The following is a 22,880-nucleotide window of genomic DNA, read 5'->3' on the forward strand; positions in this document are numbered from 1 at the left end:
AGTGTGACCATAATTTGGCGGTTAATTCAAAAGAAAACTAAATAAATTAAATGCAAGATTTGTTTTCTACGATTTTTTTTTTTTTGTTTATTTCATTATTGTAATTTAGTTCTTGCGAATATACTGATGCTTGTCCGTTTGGATCAAGGTGTGTCCGCCAGCATTAATCACCTGAGTGCCTGCAACAAAGTAAATTAAAAATAAATAAATGTTTCAAAATTATTTCTTACTAGGTTTAATTATACACTTACCAGCCTCTGCTGTAGCCAGAGCTGCAATCAGGGCGAAAACGAAACCGCAAATCTTCAGACAGTTCATGATTAGACTGATTCTACTTGCTGTTGTATGACAATCGACTGACTCGAGAGTAGCCCCTTTTATAGCTGGAAGCTGGAGAGAACGCAGCAAGTCGTCGGCTGCCTCGCTGGAAATCCCAAGATCAATTGATTAAGCGTAAAACGAAAATACCCAGGGTCACAAATGCATTGACTTTGTGATAACGCTAATTCAATACGTATAAGCCACTAGACATGTACTAAACACATTTATTATATGCCGTGTTCTAATTGTTTTCAAACAAAGACACTAACATTTTCCAATGCAGATAACCTATTCTTTGTGTAATCGTCAACAAATCATTTAAAGCTAAATAAGTGATAAAAATATGAAAAATCGATATACAATTCCATGTTTTGTTTTAAAATTTCTCTTTTTAATTAAATCTGAACCTGTTTTCTCATTCGTTGTTGGGTTGACAAAGAAATGTTTAACATAAAACATAATAAAACCAAAAATTAATTAAAATTTCCCCAAAATATGGTTAGAACTTGCCAAGTATAGTGGAAATCCAACAAGTTCAACAAAGAAATATTGAAATATAATACATTTCATTACATTCTATACCCTATAAGTACGTATAAGAAGTTTATTCTTAGGCTTTTCCCCGTCAATTTTAATTATCCAGAAACACGTGCCATTATAAAACGTTTTTATACTCTTCCAAAAAGGGTCATTTGCCATTTAAGCTCCAGGAATGACGAAATTTTTCTAGGAGTTACTAAAACACTTCAAATTTTTCAAATATTTATGTACATACATATGTATATGGCCGATCGACATATAGAATGCATATAGGTGACAATTAATTATAACTCGAAGAAAGTCTCAACATTTTCCATTTACAATTTGATTTATATATTCATATTTCCGAGCACATAAATAATAATTTAATTGAAACAAAATAGTCAAAATGTTAAATTTTCCAATACATAATAAAATCTTATCATAAAAGTTAAAAGAAAAAAATCTTTAAAAATATGTTTTTATCCTTCATAAGTCTTTTCTAACAATGTTTTTTTTTATTATTCAAATTATATATTTAAAAATTATTCAACTTCAATCAATACCAAATTCATATATCTGAAAAATGAAACTTCTGTTACTTAGTTTATATTTATAAAAGAATTTAATGAGCATTTAAAGTTCGTTGCAATGAAATATACCTTAAGCATTTAATTTTATTTCTCTGGAAAGAATCTCATTTGCATATTGAACTAAAGTTGCACTTGTCGACGTTTATACTAACTATTAAGATTGACAGCACAATGTTTTGATTCTGGTCTAGCATTCGACTACCTGCATCAATAAAAATATAAGTATTCATTTGGATGTGTTCATGTGTTTTGTTCCATTAACAGAAATTGCGTAGAAATCCCAACCGGTTCGGAATTCGCGTTAATCGCAACTCGTTTGAGAGAGATAACGCTGCTCCCGATATTTCCCACTCGCGATAGAGAAATGGAATTTCCCAGATTCCCCAGCTCAGCCGACAAGCAAACGACTATATAAAGAGCCCATCGCCGGGGGATAGACATCAGTTGCAAATCAATCACAAAAAGATCAAAGCAAAATGAAATTCTTCCAAGCTGCCGCCCTTCTCCTTGCCATGTTGGCTGCTCTGGCCAATGCTGAGCCCGTGCCCAAACGTAAGTACACACCTGAAGAAGGATTCCCTGAGTCGCTCGTCGCTCGTCACTAATTCGACCTAATTTTCCAATATTTCAGCTGGCACTGTTCTGGTTCAGACCGACAATGTTCAATACATTCGCACCGGTTAATTTAATTAATTTATTCAATGACAAAAATAAACGACTAATATTCTATTGAACCTGATATGTTTGTTTTTTCAATTAAATGCACACACAAAAGGGAAAATATTTAAACGCAAATGAAATCAAAAACGTTTTGTTTAGAACAAAAATCTTGTATTACTTTGGATGCCCTTACCAAGTGGCTTACTACATGGATTTGGTCTTTAATTAGAAATAGTTGCGACTCAAAGTGATTAGGGCATGAATTAGAACAATTTCACGATTCACATTTCATTAATACCGACCAGACTCGAAATGGTTAAAAAAAAGTAATCTTAGTGTTAAATAATAATCATTAAAGTGTTTGAAGTTCAATAGGTTTCCTATAGAAATTGGGGGGCGCTGATCACGGCCCTATACTTAGTTTTTCTCTATTACGTCAGGATTTAAAAGAATTTTACAAAATATCAAAGAGTTATTGCTTTGTTATAAGGCATAATATCTTACACTTTGGATATGGTTCTATAATGAGTAAAATTTGAACCAAAAAGTATGCTATAGGGATTCCAAGAATTGTCTGCTTTCAAATTTTAAAGAATTTTGGGAGTCTAACAAATTGTTTATTAGTTATATGTGCAAACAAGAACTTATTTTCTTACACAGAATATTCTAAAATGTGTTAAAAAAGTTGAAAATTTTTGTTTTGAACTTTCTATAGTATACTTTTGGGTGCCTATTTTCCAACCCCAGATCTCCAGATTTCACAAAATCTAGACGTGATGGACAAAAACCAAGTAAGCAGTCAGAATCAGCTTACCCGAATTACTTAAGAACACACCTCAAGTTTAAAAATCATGTCGGCCTGTGTAATCATCAGGATTGTTGGCCATATATATTTTTGGGGTATTTGTTTTCAGACTCTTCTTTTTATGCTTTTATATATATGACAAAATCATTGGCTAAAAGTGTATTTAGACTTCGTCTAGTTGGCCACATTTGTTCTTCATGAGTTTAAGCCATTTGTGAGCTTTGGAATTGTAATTCTTGCTATCCAAACAGGTTTCTATACTATTTGTTTTATCGGCCGAGATATTGGATGACAAATTGTATTCAAATATCTTGTAAATGAAAATTGTTAAAGTTGACTTTAATTGCTTGACTTATCGACTGCCCAGAGGCAGAGAGCAAACAACAACATAAACACCAACGATAACAACTACAACAAGAAACTCGACCGACAATATGAACAACAACAACGAGAACAAGTGCGTCCATATTTATATGTACACTCTGAGTGAAGTGGAGAATGGAGTGAAGAGGAGTGGAGTGAAGTGAAGTGGAGTGGAGTGAGTTGACTCGTGTCGAGCTGAGTTTAGTTGGAACATTGGAAAACTTTAAACAATTTTCTCCAAGCGAAAACTATTTGGTCGTCCTGGTGGCCACTATTGTTGATTCCGCTACGCAACTGAGTCTGATTTTGAGTCCATTGTTTCATATTAAATGCTCGTGGCAGGAGGATGATGGTGGTAGGATGCCGCCCGAGCGACGCCAACTTTAGCAGCATCCAACCCACTGGCCACCTTCCCCCTGTCGCCGCTAACAGTTGTATGCTTCGTTACATCAACAATTATTTTAAACTTTTACCACAAATATTTCCTTCGCTGGTTTTACGCCTGAAATAAATTGTAATAGAAGTTGCCGTTCGCCCCGGTTGCCTGGTTAACAGTTCAAATGACTGGAGGCGGCATGGATACTGCCAGATGAAGGATGTGTAGGTGAACCTTGAGATGAATGGGAGGAATAGCAGCGAAGCTATCCAATGCCTGTCAATTTCTTAAGGCGACTGGTCTGTAAACTAATCCCTTTGATATTCAACAGTCAATTGAAACCCCACGATCAGAAGTTTTAATACTTTCAGCATTAGAGAATGGCTGGAGAAGTCAGTCATTATTGGCATCTCTATTATCCTTGAACAAACTCCGCAATGCATTCTGGTTCCACACCTTTTAAGGAGTTCTTTAAGATTTCGGGCAACTGTTTATGTTATTAACAATATCCGAAATTGAATTTCAAAACTATTGAAGCCCGTCATTATCATCTTCTGACAATTATGAATAACATCACTTCAAAATCCCTTCGTATAGAGTATCTACTTTGGCTCTCTTACATTTGTCGATTCAAAAATCATTTTAACAGTCATCTTTGAACTACTAACAATTTATGTTCTTTATTCCAATTCTGAAATTTTTAAATAATTTCATTTTTCAGACGTATCTGAATCAAGAAAATCTACCTGGAGATGAAGAAATGACTAACTTACCAGATTGGGATCAACAATATTGTCAATGTGCAATAAACGATACAGATGACTACATAAAACAAGAGACGATAATCACGAATATAATTATATACTTCACCTGATTATTATTACTTAGGTTTTAGAATAAGTATAGGACGATGTGACCAAACAGCTGACAAATTCATTAAATGATAAATGGACACGATAGTTGGGATCAGCAGAAGATGGATAAAGGACTTTACCCATGTGGTTCAATATAAAATATTTTTATATACCTTATGATTTTTATGATCCGATTCGCCCAAGATGGAAAAATAAAAGAAAAGAGTGAGGTGGGCCAAAGTGTTTTTTATGCATTTCATGAAATTTAAAAATATATACCTACATTAGTAAATTATTTTATAACCTAAATGGGTCGGCCAAGCGTATTACATTTATTTTCTCTTTTCTTAAATTTTCTTAAAATCGATTTTCCAATACTATTTGTTTTTTATTATAAAATCTGATTTTTGAGAGTTGGGGAAAATTATGATTAAATTGCCATTTCATTAAGGGAATCAAATCAATTGGAAAAGTGTTTTAAAGTGGCATGGCCACCTCTGGGGCTTAATGTTCTCGTCCATATTCCCAGCCGCTTACATCCTGGCTGAATGGGCAACTTGCTTTGGAATGTCGATGGAAAAGGATGTACTCTGCATATTCTGTGCCTTCGTGTGGGGGCTAAATGCTGGGAGCCATGTTTGAAGTAGAAACCGACCAAATATGCAGCCACCCCTTCTCCCTCTCAGTGGGCCAGTCCATTGACTATGGCTATGGTTGCCATTGTTCAGCATTGGATTTGAGGAATTTGCAGATTTCTATCCTGGGGCTTTGCTGGGCTCTCGGCTGAATTCTTTTTTTCTGCCAGCTTAGGCTCTAGCATTTATTGAAAATTAATTTAAACAATTTCAGTTGCTGCTATTGAATGACTTTACTTTAGCTTGGTTCTCTTTGCCTTTTTTAGCCAAAGTATTTCAAGCACTTGCCTCTTTTTTGGGCAAAACGTGCCGAAGAGTCGGGCTTAGACAATTCACATGAAATGAAAAATTTCAACTAGAAACGACAATTGATTGAAGAGAGAAATTTTGTTATTTTTACCTTCTTTTTGTTTTTGCACATTCTGTCAGATAGTTATTCAAATAGTTTAGACCGACAACTCAACAAAATGAAAAATGTTCAAGTGTCAAAATTTCAATTACACACTGAGAAAATATTTTACTGATTGTGAGATGTCACAATTTATGTTTTTGTTTTGAGTTTTCTTATAGGAAAAAGAAAAGTAAGATTCTCAATGACCTGCTTCAACAGAAACTGTTGATATATATACATATATCCTTACATATCTCTTTTACTTAATATTATCACACCGAATGCAAAATGTTCTTATCAACTAAACCTGTGTTTTTTAAGGTCCTATTTGGCATGTGACATAATCTTAAGAGCATTTTGTTGTATAGCTCTTGTCGTTCTCATATAAGCCCTGATCATTAAAGCGAGTCAACGAGTTAGGAGTTATATTTAGAAGTTCTGTAGACATATTCTGGATGGGAGTAAGCCCAATTAACACCCTATTAACCAATAAAAAAACTGCATCACAGTGAAAGCTCGCTTAAAGTACAGCTTGATGTGGACGAAGGACTGTACCATAGAGGATCTCTAGGTAGAAAGAGATGAGAACCAAACAATTTCGTCGTACATATCTGTCTGTATTTGCTATGGACAATAATAATTTCATTTGATTTTTGTTAATGCCAAGTATTATATGTTTGTCATCAAACTTAATCAAGTCTGGAACGATTTTAAATTTACATACTTATCAGCAAAACAAAAAAAAGCTTGAATTTTGACTAATTTTGACACTTGCCGCTTTGTTTACATTTTTGGGTTTTTTTTCCCCCTCAAGTGAGATAAGCGTCTCGCTAGGGGCAACATCCCAGGTCGGTCGATGGCTCAGATGAGAGATAAAGCAAGTGCTATAAAAAGCGTGGAGACCATCCAGGCACACTTACTCAATCGCCATACTAAAGAGAGCTCAAGATGCAATTCCTAAAGATTTGCGGTTTCGTTCTGGCTTTGATTGTGGCTCTGGCTAGTGCAGAACCAAAACGTAAGTATTAGAAATTTAGACTATCCTTTGGTTAGTCGCATTATTTATTTGTATTTTTGCTTTAGAGCAAGGCAGTATACTCATTCAGACAGACAACTCTCAGACGATTTACACTGATTAGAAAGGACTCAGGATGAAGAACCAAATGGAATAATAAAGTTTTATTAACAGAAAAAAACATTAACTGAAGTTCTAAGAATCCATTGATTTGATATTTTTTAATAATACAGAACGGAAGGATTGCCCACAGGTCGAATCCTGCGAGTATTTTGCTTAATAGCTTTCCCATTCCTACCACAGACTTCGGCAAATTTCTGTAATTGCTCGAAGCTGATGCCGAAAATGCGGGAATTGATGAACCACTGGGTGATTATCTGCGATTGGCCATTGTCGTAGGTGCCGCGATAGCTGTAGAAGCCGTTCACAAACTTCGGCATGAGCGAGAAGAGATCGAAGGGTGGCAATTCCGCAACCGAACCAGGACGCCGAATCAGCTCCAAATTGTTAGTTATATTACCTATCTTTCCATTTAAATGGTAGGTGAGGACAAACAAATGCGAAATTGTGAGGTACTCGAAGGCGGCGTCCTTCTCAGGACAGCGGTGAAGAGCCTGCATCTCCAGTGAAAACTTGTGGCCATCTATCGAATGCTCCACTGAGTGCAACAAGCTCCATTTGAAGCTGGCCTCCACAAAGTAATATTTATGGTGCAGATCGCCGCCCGTCACATAGGGAATCATTTCACGATTCTCGCAGCAAATGCTCAAAATTACCGTCCATCCGTTATTTTTGAGTATTACGGCCGATGGCAAATCATCATAGAATTGCCAAAGCAGCTCCCTTGGCAAGTTCCTCTCCTGCACCCCGTTGCTGACAATGTTGATGGGGGCAGTCTGAATTTCTGGTGTCATTAATCTGCCCATGTTCCGGAAAATTATGGCACCCGTCCGGACATTTAGTATGAAAGCCAGAGCCAAGCAGCTGCTAAGGAGTATCATAATTGGTTTTGATTCATTTGCAAAACTCATAATGAATCGTAAACCGGAAATGAAACCATTGAACAAATAGGCCAAGGAATACCACAGCATATTGTCAGAGAGCACTAGGAGAGGAAGAAAGAGAAAGAAAGAGAAGATTTAATATCTTAATGATCCCACAACTAGTTTTAATTAATTACTGGCTAATTTTCAAATGCATTTCGACCCATTGCCCCACTCACTCACACAAATGTACTTAATGCGAATTGGTATTTAGCCAACTCACATTTGAGTTTGGTCATTCAAGTGCAAGAAATTATTGCAGTTAATAGGGGGGTGGGTGGAAAGAAGAGGAGGAAGAGGGAGGTGACCACCTGGTATGTAGGGCCGAAATATTAAATTATCGAAATCGGGGGATTATGTTTGGAGTTCTGTTGCTGATGGCAGAAATGGAAGGGACTGAAACTGACCTTTTTACTCCCTGTCTGCTATGTGAATAGTCAAAATTGTTAATTACCAATTGATGGGCGAACAACTGAGACAGGAGCTGAGTGGATTGGATAACAGCTTTGTGCCCGACTCGAAAAGACCTCCCACAGGCTATGAATTTGGTTGAATCCTTTTGTTTTGGGCCAAAACCAAAACGTTTAAACCATTGAAAGCGCTGAGCCATAAAGCAGATAGTGAACCAGAGAGACCGAGAAGAAGAGAGCCCAGAGCCACAAATGGGTGGAACGGGATGACCCTAGGCCAAAGCATAGACAACAGGACACCAAAGCAAGCAACTTTATGGCAGGACAATAACACACACACACACACACGCCCTCGCACACACATACACAAACAACTTAAATAAATACCTAGGCTGGCACAGGACACAACACATAACATACAGGAGAGAATTCTATGGCCAGCTAGTCCGACATCCTCCTGGTTGCCACCACGCTCTCCGAGGACACTATTGGGTATTTGGGTTTTCTATCTGGGAACTGGTGGGAGCTGGTACTCGGTGTTCTTCATAAAATAGTCATAATGCATGTTTCTATGAAATATGAAGTGGCCAAAAAGTTGCTGGCCAAGCTTAGACTTAACTTCCCATCACTTCCCCCATCACTCTCCCCTCTCTTGCTCTCTCTCTCTCTGTCCTCACCTCATCTTCTTGGCCAGCACTAGATTCTCGTTTATGGCATTTTTGGTCCAAAATGTAAATATTTTCCCCCTCTAATTATTTATATGCAGGACCAACAAAAATATCCATTCAGACTTAAACGTATTACTCAGCCAATTAAAAGTTAAAAAGTCACATCAGCACAGGAGAACTTTAGTCCCCAAAAAAGAAAATGACCTGGAGTCGGACAGAAAATCGATTTTGGCCTAAATAGTACTCGACTGCAACAATTTGTTATTTAAGGCAACATTTTCTATCTATATTTATATGCACGATGCGATTTAGCGATCCTTTTTCCGATGACCCGATTTCTAAGTTAGTTCCCTATTCAAGGTATATCCAAACATGTGGAGAAGGCAGATTTCCTTTATTAATTATTCCCTTTAGTATGAAAGTTGGTTTTAGACACAAAATTTTATGGTTAAACTTCCTTTGCATCGTTCCTAGATCATAATTAAATATGTAAATCGTCTCGCCGACTTCGGCATACCAAGCACCAAGTGAAAAAATATCTTCAATTTCGAAAACAAAAGTTATGCCTGTTAAATTGGGTTTGCATGCCTCATAGCATATTCTATTTTCCTGGTCGTGGCAAAAGTTGGAAATAAACTTGATAACTGTATATACTACACGAGTCTACATACTAAATTTGGTAGCTCTAGCTCATATAGTTTTCGAGGTCTAGATGATCATACGGACAGACTTAGAAGGCTGCATCCACTCGGCTGTTGATGCTGATCAAGAATTTACATTCATTTTGGCGCCATCAAAAGTCACTCTAGGTCTCTTATGGGTAGCACACAGCTTACTTAGTATCTGTACTAACTAGTATTTCTCCAGCGATCGAAGTGTGCAGATTAGGGCTCGTATTTAATATAATTGCAATAGATTTTAGCCAAAATTCGAACTTGTTATGACTTAAAAACTTGACACTGTGCAACCCGTTCCTTCAGTCGAGGTGCTTCTCAATGAACCACATTTAGGACTAAGGAATTTACTGTTAAGCATGAATTGGCAGAAACTTGTTATCTTGAATTTTCTTCTCATTTTGAAAATAGTTTCGACTGAGCGAAGAAATATTTTAATATTTTAAATTTCTTGCAGATATTTAAAAATAAATTTATAATATTTTTTACAATGCATTTATGTGTTCTGTGTTGCAGTTCGTTTTTTCTAGCCCTGGCTATTGAGAGTCCTCAAAAAGTCGTAATTAATCGTAGAAGTCGTCAGTCAATTCGTACTAAGTTGAATATTAAACGTTGTATTTAATTAATTATAATTTGTGAACGTTTTGTAAACTGATTTATCTTTCTTATTAAATTTTTCGTTTGTTCGTATCCGTATAAATCTCTTATATTTATAATAATTAAGTTTGAAAAATCAAAAATATAATTTCTAAAAAATAAAAAAATATAAAAAATTTCAATGCACATTTCACTGAGGTAAAGGAAGTCGTAAGCCAAAGAAAAATGGAAAAGGTTTAATGAAATTGTTGCGGTGCAGGCTTAATTGCCGCCCCGCGCCAGTAGAAAGGCTTACCCAACGCGCCCCTGGTTTTTATTCTCTCTCATTCGAAGAAGAACAGTTAGAATTTACTTTGTCTTTGCTTGCACTTATGACAGAGCGGCGGCCCGCTATGACGGCGCGCCAGTCACAGAAAATTAGGCAAGCAGGAAAGACGTGAAAAGGAGAGAAAAACACAAATGTAAGATAAAATAGAAACATGTGAGAAATTTGAATTAACATTGAAATAAAGATTTCAGCCAACCGATCTAACCGATCGATATGCCCACAAATTGTGCAACTGAATATAGCGCAATACAACACAAAACCGGCGTTTAATTGTTTGGTTAGAGGGCTCGGGGTATATGTTCGACTCGCGAACTTTTTTGGAGCTGTCCCACGTCACGACCTGAACATTTTCTACATCCTGAAATATTTATTTCTTTGGCTCCAGAGATATTAGCAGAGTCTGAATATCTCTGAACCACGTGGATTGGAGTGGAATCTTCCAGAAGCTTCCTTCGTGAGAGCGACCGCGGCAGACGATTACATGCCGGCTCGCTGAGAGAGGAAGAGAGAGGGAGATAGTAAACGTGGAATCTTCCAGAAGCTTCCTTCGTGAGAGCGACCGCGGCAGACGATTACATGCCGGCTCGCTGAGAGAGGAAGAGAGAGGGAGATAGTGAACCACGTGCAAACAGGCAAACATAACCTCATTGTTACGCAACATATGAAATGAGCAACAGTGATAGAGTACCAGTTCAACCTAGCGCTGAGAGTCAGGAAGACGGCGCTGAGGCGACTGAGAATGGAGCGGTCTCAAGCGACAAAGAAACTGATACACCAACGATGTCAACGCCATCCAGAGGCGACGGTTTGTCAGTGCAACAAACGATTCTTAATGGAATGTTCGAGAGTCACGCAGGAAACGGTACGGCAATTAAACGGCCCAGTAAAATTGATCTAGCTCCGTGGTCCGTACCTGCGTTGGCGCAATCGACTATTCAAGGAGTGAGTCTACCTTTTCTGGCCAATACAGCTAATCTTCATAACGGATTGTGGACCCAAGGACAAATGAGTAACGCGGGTGGAATGCAGCATGGACCTGGAAGCCAACTGCCGGCTACCGGACACTTGACGTTAAGCCCTGGAGTGCACTCTACGGATTTAGGACACAAGAAAACTCTATTGTCATCGGAACAGATAGCGGCCCGCCAAGTACTGAACAAAGACTTACCCGTGTTTTCCGGTAAGCCAGAAGAGTGGTTGTTGTTTATAAGCCACTACGAACAATCTACTGAAAGATGTGGAATTAGTAACGAAGAGAATCTTATTCGGCTCCAAAAGTGCTTAAAAGGAGCGGCTTGGGATGCCGTTCGAGGAAAGCTAATGTGTCCAGAGACGGTGCCGTATGCAATCGGTACGTTACGGATGCTTTATGGAAGACCGGAGATTATTCACTCGAGCCTTCAAAGGAAACTAAGAGAAGAACCAGCGGCACGCTCAAATAATTTGGATTCGGTTATTCAGCTAGCCTTGGCAGTGCAGAACTATTGCGCGACACTGGTCGCAATTGGGCTTAAAGAGTATCTGCACGATCCAGCTTTACTAGGCGAGCTCGTCGAGAAGTTGCCGGGAGAATTGAAACTCGATTGGGGAAGACACCGAATGACTCTAATTGGATGTGTGGCTAACTTGTCTATCTTTGACAATTGGTTGTTTGGCATTGCAATGTGTGCCTCAATGGTTACGCCGTATACAGTTCCAGCTAAGGATGGAGCAAAGAGAACCAAAGAGCGAATTTTTCTGCACAACGAATTGCAAAGTGGATCTAGTCAGGAATCGAAAACACAAGAAGTACGCATCCGGTTGTGTCCCAAATGTGCAGGGAGTCATAACGTAGCAGACTGTCGCCTCTTTCGAGAAATGAGCATAAAGCAGAGAAAGGAGTTCGTGCGGCAAAAGAGGCTCTGCTATTGTTGTTTTGATCAGCACGTGATACGGAATTGCAAAAGTAAAAGAAGTTGTGGTGTCGATGGGTGCAGGCAGATACACCACTCGTTGATCCACGAGACAGCGGACTACAAGGAAAGCAAATCGCAGTGGCAGACGAATGAGGATGATAAACCAGTTCATCCACCAATCTTATTCCATGGAGATATAACAAGCAAGGCTTTATTCAGATATATGCCAATCACGTTATACGGAAGGAAGCGAAATTTAGCGACATATGCCTTACTGGACGAGGGAGCCGCTTGCTCTTTGATTGAAGAAACTCTGGCAGACGAGTTAGGACTAGATGGCCCGGCCGAAGAACTGTGCTTAAAGTGGACCAGTCAAGTCACTCAAACGGAAAGCGCGTCCAAGTATGTGAGTGTCGGAGTGTCATCAATGTGTCAAGGTGCGACGCAATTTGAACTCAAGAGTTTGCGCACGGTACGTAAGTTAGACTTGCCTACGCAAACAGTTACCGACGAACTGGTAACATCGAGAAAGCATCTACAGTATTTACCAAATTTAAGTTACTGTAACGTAAAAGCAAGCTTAATTATTGGTCTGGATAATTTGAAAGTTTGTGTGCCTTTGGAGATACGGGAGTCCGAAGGAGACGACGTGGTCGCGGCGCGCTGTAGATTGGGCTGGTCTGTGTATGGCCGGCACAGCGACGCCGCTCCAGCGTCCCCACACATATTGCACATATGTGAGTGCAATGAAGCGAGCAGCATGCGCGCTTTGGATGCGTCAATGAAAGAATACTTTGCCATGGAGTCCTCGGGAACACGTGTGCCAAGTAAGCCATTAAGATCGAAAGACGACGAGCGCGCGTTGCAGATTATGGAGGCGACCACAAGTTATTGCCCGATTGACAAACGTTGGCAAACTGGACTGTTATGGAGGTTCGACAGAGTAGATCTACCGGATTCATACTCGATGGCCATGAGGCGTCTTCAGTGTTTAGAAGCGAAAATGGCAAAGGACATCGATCTTAGAAGCTTTATGTTGGACATTATGCAAAGCTATGAAGAAAAGGGATACATCCGGAGATTAACAGAAAGTGAGCTAAATAAGGGTAAAAGTTCATGGTTTCTTCCTATATTTACAGTCACTAACCCAAACAAGAACAAGACGAGGCTGGTCTGGGATGCAGCTGCGAAAGTCAACGGCACGTCATTAAACGACGTCTTGCTAAAGGGCCCGGATATACTGGCATCTCTAGTTGGCGTGCTAATACGTTTTCGGGAGCGACCAGTAGCAGTGGCTGGTGACATAAGTGAGATGTTTCACCAAGTAAGAGTGCGCCCAGAGGACCAGACGGCTCAGAAGTTTCTATGGCGCAATGGAAATTCGGCTAAGGCGGCAGAAACGTACGTGATGCAGGTTATGACATTCGGGGCTTCCTGCTCGCCGGCCTTAGCTAATTACATAAAGAATCGCAACGCAGAGCGGTTCAGAAAAGAATCTCCAAGAGCTGTTGCGGCCATTTGTAGAAACACGTTTGTCGACGACTGGCTCGAGTCGACAAACACCGAAGACGAGATGACGGAGTTGGCCATGGAGGTGCAGAGAATTCACTTGGAGGGTGGATTCAACATGAGGCGCTGGACCTCGAATTCTGCGAGCGTAGTGAGAGCGCTCAAGAACCAAGAAGGCGACGTGCCTAGGGAGGTGGGATTCCTTGAAAAAACGCAAGATAAGGTTTTAGGCATGTGGTGGCTGCCCGTGACAGATCAACTTACGTATGTAGTCAAGCCGGATTTGCTTGAAAGAGCATCGAAAGACTATCCGACCAAAAGAACTGTTTTAAGTGTGGTTATGTCAATTTTTGACCCACTTGGATTGCTTGGCTTTTTCACTGTTCGTGCTAAAATTATTTTGCAGAATATCTGGCGAGCAGGAACGGATTGGGATGAGTCTCTTCAGGAAGAGGACCAAGCAGACTGGAAAACTTGGGTGAAGCTGTTACCCAAAATCAACGAAGTGAGGATTTCAAGGTGCATGCCGAAGGTTTGTTGTGCAAGACGAGTACAACTTCACACGTTTGTGGACGCCAGTATCAACGCTTATGCAGCGCTTGTGTACTTGCGAGCAGAAGTGGATGGAATAGTCCACTGTTCCCTGGTAGCTTCTAAAACACGAGTGGCCCCCTTGAAGCCAGTCTCAATACCACGGATGGAACTGATGGCTGCTGTTTTAGGTTTACGGCTGACGAAATTCATTGAACCTGAACTCTCAGTAACAGTATGTCAGCGTATTTTCTGGACGGATTCTAAGGACGTTTTATGCTGGATTAGATCAGATGCCCGCAAATACAATCAATTTGTGGCATTGCGAGTTGGAGAAATTCTGGAAGACTCTGACGTGCTATCTTGGCGATGGGTGCCCACCCAGCATAACGTTGCAGACGATGGCACGAAATGGACAAAGATGCCAGACATGACCGGGAATTCAAGGTGGTTTGTTGGCCCGAGATTCTTGTATGAACAAGAGACACAATGGCCTAGCATGGAGCAGAGCCCGAGCAAGACGAGTGAAAGTATTTTGCACCACGAGGAGAAAGTCAAAGGGAACTCTAGTTTGGCTTGCATCACACCGGATCCGGAACGATTCGGAACGTTGGAAAAGCTACGGGCGGTACAAAAGCGAGTTCTAAACTTTTTGCAAGGCATATGTAAGAGGCCTTGCGGAGAAAAACTGATGAACATTTTGGCTATAAACCGCGATGTGGAAACCGATGCAGTTTTTATTCGTGCATGCCAAGAAGAGGAGTTTCCAGAAGAGATCAGATGCCTAAACCAAGGACATGGCATAACAAATAGGAAAAGTAAGCTATTTAAGTGCACTCCTTACCTGGACGAGTTAGGAGTGCTACGTATCAAAGGACGAATAGACAGAATTGAAGGCGTAGATATGGACACTAAGCGACCCATTATACTACCGCAAAAGCATAGAGTAACGTTTCTGATTGTGGAGTACTATCACAGGAAGAATTACCATTTGCACAATGAAATTGTCGTTAACGAGGTACGACAGCGGTACTGGATAACCGGCTTACGCGCTTTAGTGAGAAAAGTCGCGAACGCCTGTGTAGCGTGCCGTATACGAGTGGCCCGACCAGTGCCACCAAAGATGGGCGATTTACCAAAGGAGAGGTTATCGCCGCACACACAACCATTCACTTTTACTGGAGTGGACTGCTTCGGCCCATTTGAAGTCGCAGTGGGCCGCAGGCACGAGAAGAGATGGGGCGTGTTATTCACATGCCTTACGACCCGAGCGGTACACCTAGAAATTGCTACATCACTGTCAACCGACTCATTTCTTTGCGTATTGAAGGCGTTTGTAGCCAGAAGAGGGGTGCCGCGTACCATACTATCGGACAATGGTACAAATTTTAGAGGAGCTAGCCGCGTATTGAAGGAGCACATAGAACGGATATCAACTTCAGCTGTGGAGCAGCAGTATCCAACGTTGGAGTTCAAGTTTAACCCTCCCAGTTCACCGCACATGGGCGGCGTTTGGGAGCGACTGGTACGTTCTACTAAATCTATACTTTCAGAAATACTGCCAAAGGCCGGCCTGAAGGAAGAGGTGTTAAGAGGAGCGTTTGCTGACGTAGAGCAAATTTTGAATTCAAGGCCTCTGACGTATGTGCCTTTAGAAAGCGCCGAATCGGAAGCATTAACGCCGAACCATTTTCTAAAAGGCAGTTCTAGTGGCCTACGTGAGAACGGTTCACTGGAACAGTCTGGTCCGCAACTCGCAAAAGGGTATCGTGTTGCCAGCCAAATTGCCGACCGTTTCTGGAAGAGGTGGCTAAGAGAATATCTACCTACAATCACAAGGCGCACGAAATGGTTCCAACCACAGCTCAAGCCGGTAGCAGTAGGTGACGTGGTGATAATTGTAGACGATTCCGCTAAACGTAATACGTGGCCAAAGGGAAGAGTGATCGAAGTTCATCGTGGGAAAGATGGGCAGGTGCGAAGCGCAGTCGTTCGCACAGTAGATGGACTTGTTACGCGACCAACAGTGAAGCTGGCCGTACTGAATTTGGAGAGTAATCCACCGCGCGAAGACGCTGGTGAATTACGGGGTGGGGAATGTTGCGGTGCAGGCTTAATTGCCGCCCCGCGCCAGTAGAAAGGCTTACCCAACGCGCCCCTGGTTTTTATTCTCTCTCATTCGAAGAAGAACAGTTAGAATTTACTTTGTCTTTGCTTGCACTTATGACAGAGCGGCGGCCCGCTATGACGGCGCGCCAGTCACAGAAAATTAGGCAAGCAGGAAAGACGTGAAAAGGAGAGAAAAACACAAATGTAAGATAAAATAGAAACATGTGAGAAATTTGAATTAACATTGAAATAAAGATTTCAGCCAACCGATCTAACCGATCGATATGCCCACAAATTGTGCAACTGAATATAGCGCAATACAACACAAAACCGGCGTTTAATTGTTTGGTTAGAGGGCTCGGGGTATATGTTCGACTCGCGAACTTTTTTGGAGCTGTCCCACGTCACGACCTGAACATTTTCTACAGAAATGGTGTGAAATGGAACCGACCAAAAGTACATATATTCTTGATCAGCATGTCGAGACGAGTTCATATAGCCATGTCCGTATGTCCGTCTGTCCGTCCGCCCATCCGTCTCTATCAACGCGAACTCCTCCTAGACCGTAAGAGCTACAGAGTTGAAATTTTTCATGTAGGCTTGGTGACTATATCATATAGCTCCCATAGGAACGATAGGTCGAAAACAGTGACTTTTGTCAATAACTTTGTAATTTGCTATGCTAAGATTGTAGACCGCTCTTTGATAAACGTTCGACTTTTTAGACAAACCGTTTTTAACTTTGAAATTTATAGATAAGGAAAGAGTGATAAAAAACTTGCAAGAGCATACAAACACGGTCCAAGTTAGTTCAGGCCATCTGGTTTTTATACTACTTTGACCTAAGTCTACTCGTTGACCTACTTTGACCTAAGTCTACAGTTTCTATCAATTTGCCGCCCAATGTCAAAAAATGTCTGAGATATTGTTTTAATGGACACATGATCCATGATTACGGATTGTTTACTTTCGGTTTTGATAAAATCTGGCAATTGTTTTTATAAAAGTTTCTAACGTTGTAAATGAATTAGTTCTTAATTTCTTTTCTCAGTTTCTCTTATTGTTAGTTTCTTCTCAGTTTTCTTTCTTTGAGGTAGATGTCGATTAATGAAATTTGCACATTGCGAAAGGACGATGATGTGTATACCCATTGTAATGAGGGTGAATCCATTTTTAAGCTGGTTTGTTTGCTGCGGTTAGCAGTGCGTCGGTGGAGCAGAGCAGATCGCCTTTTTGCAATTGACAGGCTTGTGGCTTACACGGCTCTGGGGCACAGCATGGGGAACAGGTGGTTTTTGTGGGCTACTGTGTCAATATTAACTGGTGTAACTGCTATGCAGTAATTAAATTGAAACCAAAGGCAGGCACAACAGAGACTTAGTGGGTGGGATGGGCAGGGGTGAACAGAGATGGTTGGATGAAAATTATTACCTGCCAGTGTAAGTTTTATTTATGACCATGGAGCTGCTACCCAAAGCAAGTCATAAACAGAAGAGTACCGAATCTCTCACTCACACACGGCATGTCCCCCCTTCGCCTTCCATTCCATTGGATGGAGAAATTCTCTTTTGCTATGTTTCTCTATTTGTGTGTGCGTGTGTGTGTGTGTATGTTTGGCAAGCGATAACTTTTGGCTTGGGCCAGGTCCTAGTCCTGGTCCTGCTCCCATCTCGGGCCTGAGTGTTGCAGAAAAACTGTTGACATAAGCACAACTTAATATTGAATTTATTGTGTTTGTTGGCCTAGGCAAATTATTTTGCAGTCAAAAAACTTGCAAATTCCTGGGCAAACTTTTCACTTTTATCGCAAACTTTTTGTTTTGTTTTTACTTTTCCTTCCCGTGGAGTAATAAGAGACCATAAGTTTTGTAGTGAACTCACCTGCAGTCCTTGCACAAAAATAGGAAGCCTTTAATAAATGGAGAGATGTTTCCGGTATTTTCGATATTATATTTCCGAATTATGTTTCAACAAGGCGTTACATTTACTGACTGAAAACGCAAAGCAAAGTGAATTTTCCCTCACTTTCTTACTTGAAATGGAATTGGATACATCCTTACATAAATATCTACATATATATGTATTTGGAAGGCAAAAAGAGTTATTAATTTTCTGTCTTTTGTCCTCTGGCCTTGCCCTTGCCCCTGTGTCGACATCATCCTTGATGGAGAAGGTTCTACAAATTGCTTGTTTACTTGGAATCATGCAAATTTTTGCCTCTGAATAAGGAAAATGAGACACGAAAAAGATTTGAATGCGGATTTATGCAGTTTGCTTTTTGACGGAAATTGAAAAGAAATTATTATAACTTGTATTTGCATTTCGGTTGCTGCTGCTGCTGGTGCTACTGGTCTGGACAAGACACCGACCGGTAGGAGGTGGTGGGAGGAGCCTGCCTGGGGCACAGTTGCTGCTAAAAGTTTTCAATTTTTCGGGAGAAAGTCATCATCGTTGAAATAGATGTATGCAGTGAAGGATGTGCCAGCTAGAATAAAATTTATCCCCTACCCTCGAGAACCTCTCCATCTCCTCTCATAGTTTGGACATGGTTGATAACTGTATAGAGAGCATCAGGGAGGTTCGGCGGGGTATCTTAGTTCGTTTTTAGTTTTTTTTTTTTTTTGGCTTTCCCTGCTTCTTTTTAGCTTGGAGGTTTTGTTATTAAAAAACTTTTTAGCAAGTAGTGCGACGCATGTTTGGTTCGGCTCAAAAACGGAAAAGCAAGAAAGAGCCCCAAAATAAGAGAGGAAAAAAGTTTCAAAATTAAAAGGATTAGTGCTCCTTTAGTTTTGGGGAATGGAACTTTTTAGTCTACAGTCTATTTAATGGCTAAGGTAAATTTTTGGCACTAAAAATTTGTGTTTACGGCAAAGTTTTCTGATTGAAACTTTTGATGAATTGCAACGTAAAGTGGCAGAGGGCCAAAGCAGAAGGAAACAGGAGAATAATTTGTGGGGAACATCTGCAATGAAGATGACAACAGATGAACGGCAAACAGTCAGTCCATCAGGCGATGGAAAGTCAATCGACTAATATCTTGATCTGCCGATCAACTTTATTAAATGTCATTCCGATATTTCAGTTTTTTAATGAATATACGAAAATATCCTAACTGAGGTACAGCAATTTTCGTTTTTTAGATAAATAGAAGAAGGTAACTTCTTCTATACCCTTGAAGTCCTTTGCAATAATATTTCTACATGTTCAAAATTTGTTTTCTGCAACTCAGTTCATCAATGTAGCGTTGCGTCTGTGTGTGTGTATGCATGTGCTCTGTTGATGACCAAAGACGCAGTAGACGTCTGCTGGCAGAGCTGGGAGCAGAGCCGATTAATATGTTGACTGCAACTTGTGTTATATTTATCCGATCAGACTCAAATTTTGGGATCTGGGGTTTTATAACCAATATTATCACATATGTAAACTTCATAGCAATACTCCAATTTCATTACCTATGTTCCTTCTAGAACAATATGATATAGTGATCCGATCCTAATGAATTTCATACTTTATCCCACCTGGGTTATAAGTAACTCAAATACCAAGTTTCACCCCAATAGCTCTTAAGATGGCTGAGTAAAACGAATACGCACCGACGGACATGGCTATATCGACTCAGCTTCTCTAGAAAACGTCTCCTTCTGTGCGTTACAAACATCTGACCAATTTTATATTACTCTCTACAAGGGCATAAAAAAACTGAAGGACTTAGTTAAAGATTTAAGTATTTTAAAGATAATTTGGATATAACTTTCTTGATTGCAGAATAAACTTTCTAAGTTCTAAGTGTTTTAAATTCTTTGAGAAATTACATCCTTAAATAATATTTGAATTCCTCAGGAACTGCAGAAGAGAAAGTTTAGTTGTTGAATACCCAAAAAACTTCATCGAATAAATGAAACTGAATATGCACATTTGTTTTATTTACATGACAATTAAGAAACACATCAAAGAGTTTGGAAATTGAAAGTGAATTTGGAAAAGTACAATACAGAAAAATAATATTCTTAGTACAGTAGAGAAAACTTCATGCAAAAATCGTATAAATTAAGGACAAATTTAAATTTGCCTTTCTAATCGTCAGTTGATAAATGATAAAATGATGGTACAAATCTTCCACAAATTGTCATTGATCTTTTAAAAAGTTTCGTCAACACAAAGAGATAGCCGTCATCAAAAGCAAAGTCATCCTAGTGGGTAAATGAATTGCTTCCACAACTATTGGCCATTTGATTGTATATTTAATGTCGATCCTTGGATTTGATCAAGCACGACCTCCGAGCAAATGTCAACATTTTGCGACTTGAAATCGTTATAGAAACAAATTCCTGATTTGGGTAGTTTTTCTTTATTCTTTCGGGATTTTATTCTCGTTAATCTTTGTGAGAACGTAATCTTCTTTCTCCAGTTGCCGTTGTTGAGTTTAGGACTTCAGTTGAGGACTTTAAAAGGCTTTTACACATTTTTATACCCTTGCAGAGGGTATTATAAAATTGGTCAGATGTTTGTAACGCACAGAAGGAGACGTTTCCGACCCCATAAAGTATATATATTCTTGATCAGCATGAGAAGCTAAGTCGATATAGCCATGTCCGTCTGTCCGTCTGTCCGTCGGTGCGTACGCGTTTTACTCAGCCATCTTAAGAGCTATCGGGATGAAATTTTTTTTGGGAGCTTTTTTTTTACCCGGGTGAGATAAAGTATGAAAATCTTTGGGATCGGACTACTATATCATATAGCTCTGGAACAAAAATTTTTGCAAAAATTGGAGTATCCCCATGAAATTTACCAATATAATAGAATTTGATATAAAATCTCAGATCCCAAAATTTGACCCTGATCGGATAAATAGAACACAAGTTACAGTCTATATAAATCGGTTCAATCGCTGCCGGCAGCTCTGCTTGCTGCCTACTACGTCACCATCTGTTAACAGAGCACATGCATACACACACAGACGCAACGCTACATAAACTGTATGTGTATGCGTGCGTTGCTTTGCTTAGGGAATGAGGGAAGAAGAAGAACAAATTGTACATAGTATGAAGAGTAAAATTGTTTTGTTTGTATATTAATGAATTGAGTTGCAGAAAAGAAATTTTGAACATGTGAAATTATTATTGTCAAGGACTGCAAGGGTATATAAACTTCGGCATAGCCGAATTTAACTTCTTTGATATTTTTTATATACAAGGTGGCGCAAAAGAAGTCATCCGGCGCAAAAGAAGTCATCCGATGTTGTTTGGCTATTATTTTTTTTCTAAATGAAAAACTTTGATTCTGTTTTATATATATATTCTTTAAAAATAAACATAATCAAAAAACAGAATCGAAGTTTTTCAGTTAGAAAAAAAATAAGAGCCAAAGTTATTTTAAGGAACTATTCAGGTTCGAAAACATTAAATCTACTATGGACTGAGACATTTTAGCTAACCAAATTAGAACTCTGAGGACTGTTTACCTATATAGTTAGATCTGCTAAATATTGTAGATTTACAAAACAGAGGTCAAGTAAAATACTTAAATAAAATATCCATAAGAACAATACTCTTATTTTAGTTATACCAATATATTTCCCTAATTTCGCACTTAAATGGGAGTTTAAGCCAAAAATACAATTGAACTTGGCCAACAGTGGGCCGAAAGGAACAGCTCGCATTCGCGATATCTTAGAAAACCAAATTAACTTTCGAATGGAAGCAAAAAGGCTAACTGAATAAGTGTCCAAGTTTTTGTCGCAACAAACCTGCAAAGTCAAGTAAATGGCTTAACTCAATTGGTTACGAACTCGCTAAACGCATAAATTCTCATGCCCAAAAGTATGCTATACAAACTATTTTCTAAGAGAATACAATACAATACCAAATGTAAATTCGGCTATGCCGAAGTTTATATACCCTTGCAGTCTTTGGATAGTTAAATGTTATTATATTAAATGACACTTTAAAGTTGGCAACATTATGTATTCCTGCAAAAACCATTTCATTAGATACAATTAAAAAGTGCAAATACCTAGTCGGTGGCTACTAAATCTATAATTCTGTTGAAGATGAAGCAATACTTAAAAAGGTAGTTATTATCCGGGATATAATGCAAAGGATTGAATAATGAAGTATTTTCTTTTCTTTTCTTGTGAGAAAAAATAGGGTATTGAGTAGAAGTTTTTCTGCGGATGTGATCAATCGATTAATTTAGCCATTCGACATGTCTTTGCATTTCATCAGATCATGTGAGAAAGCCAAGAACGATGATGATTGGTGATTGGCCTTTAACTTTTACTGTACTCCAATCTGAGTGTGACAGAAATCTAATTCAATTTCTAATAATACCCAGGACATAACTTGGCAAGGATTGGCTTGGCTTTGTGCTAAGCAAAGTATAAACTTTTGCACGTTTGCCTTTTTGCAAGTTCAAAATTGAAAAGCAAAACTTGGCCATTTTGAGGGGTTGTTAGGGGCATAGGTGGGGGGGGACTAAGGAGGAAATTGCAAGTAGTCGAAAGTGCATTTGTGTACAATACATTTGAAGCTGTCTAAACTTCTGCGAGTGTGTGTGTGTGTCAACACTTTTCCTTTGACTCGAGCT

General features: G+C 39.5%; 4 protein-coding genes across 5 annotated transcripts; 2 read left to right on the forward strand and 2 right to left on the reverse strand.

The window, feature by feature from the left end:
• Nucleotides 1-58: 58 nt before the first annotated feature.
• Dso2 (Daisho2) lies at nucleotides 59-406 on the reverse strand. Its single transcript, XM_068288114.1, has 2 exons — nucleotides 252-406; nucleotides 59-179 (listed from the first exon to the last, which is right to left on the reverse strand). The coding sequence occupies exons 1-2, from the start codon at nucleotides 316-318 to the stop codon at nucleotides 106-108; spliced, it is 141 nt and encodes a 46-aa protein (XP_068144215.1). The 5' UTR covers nucleotides 319-406; the 3' UTR covers nucleotides 59-105.
• A 111-nt stretch (nucleotides 407-517) lies between these two features.
• Nucleotides 518-2,172, forward strand: Dso1 (Daisho1). 2 transcript variants are annotated; one of them, XR_011032178.1, is made up of 3 exons: nucleotides 518-532; nucleotides 1,698-1,985; nucleotides 2,065-2,172. XR_011032178.1 is itself a non-coding variant. In XM_068288115.1 (2 exons), exons 1-2 carry the CDS (start codon nucleotides 1,910-1,912, stop codon nucleotides 2,115-2,117), a joined length of 129 nt encoding a protein of 42 aa, XP_068144216.1. In that variant the 5' UTR covers nucleotides 1,752-1,909; the 3' UTR covers nucleotides 2,118-2,172. The 2 variants fall into 2 exon arrangements, 1 of the variants encoding a protein (XP_068144216.1); XM_068288115.1 differs by lacking the exon at nucleotides 518-532 and having other exon boundaries at nucleotides 1,752-1,985.
• A 4,581-nt stretch (nucleotides 2,173-6,753) lies between these two features.
• CAH14 (Carbonic anhydrase 14) lies at nucleotides 6,754-7,458 on the reverse strand. Its single transcript, XM_068288025.1, has one exon. The coding sequence runs from the start codon at nucleotides 7,456-7,458 to the stop codon at nucleotides 6,754-6,756; it is 705 nt and encodes a 234-aa protein (XP_068144126.1).
• A 3,460-nt stretch (nucleotides 7,459-10,918) lies between these two features.
• LOC137575446 (uncharacterized) lies at nucleotides 10,919-16,324 on the forward strand. Its single transcript, XM_068288026.1, has one exon. It carries the CDS (start codon nucleotides 10,919-10,921, stop codon nucleotides 16,322-16,324), a length of 5,406 nt encoding a protein of 1,801 aa, XP_068144127.1.
• Nucleotides 16,325-22,880: the final 6,556 nt, after the last annotated feature.

The sequence above is a fragment of the Drosophila tropicalis genome, unplaced genomic scaffold (assembly GCF_018151085.1).
Source record: "Drosophila tropicalis isolate 14030-0801.00 unplaced genomic scaffold, ASM1815108v1 contig_573, whole genome shotgun sequence".
NCBI classification, from domain to species: Eukaryota; Metazoa; Arthropoda; class Insecta; order Diptera; family Drosophilidae; genus Drosophila; species Drosophila tropicalis.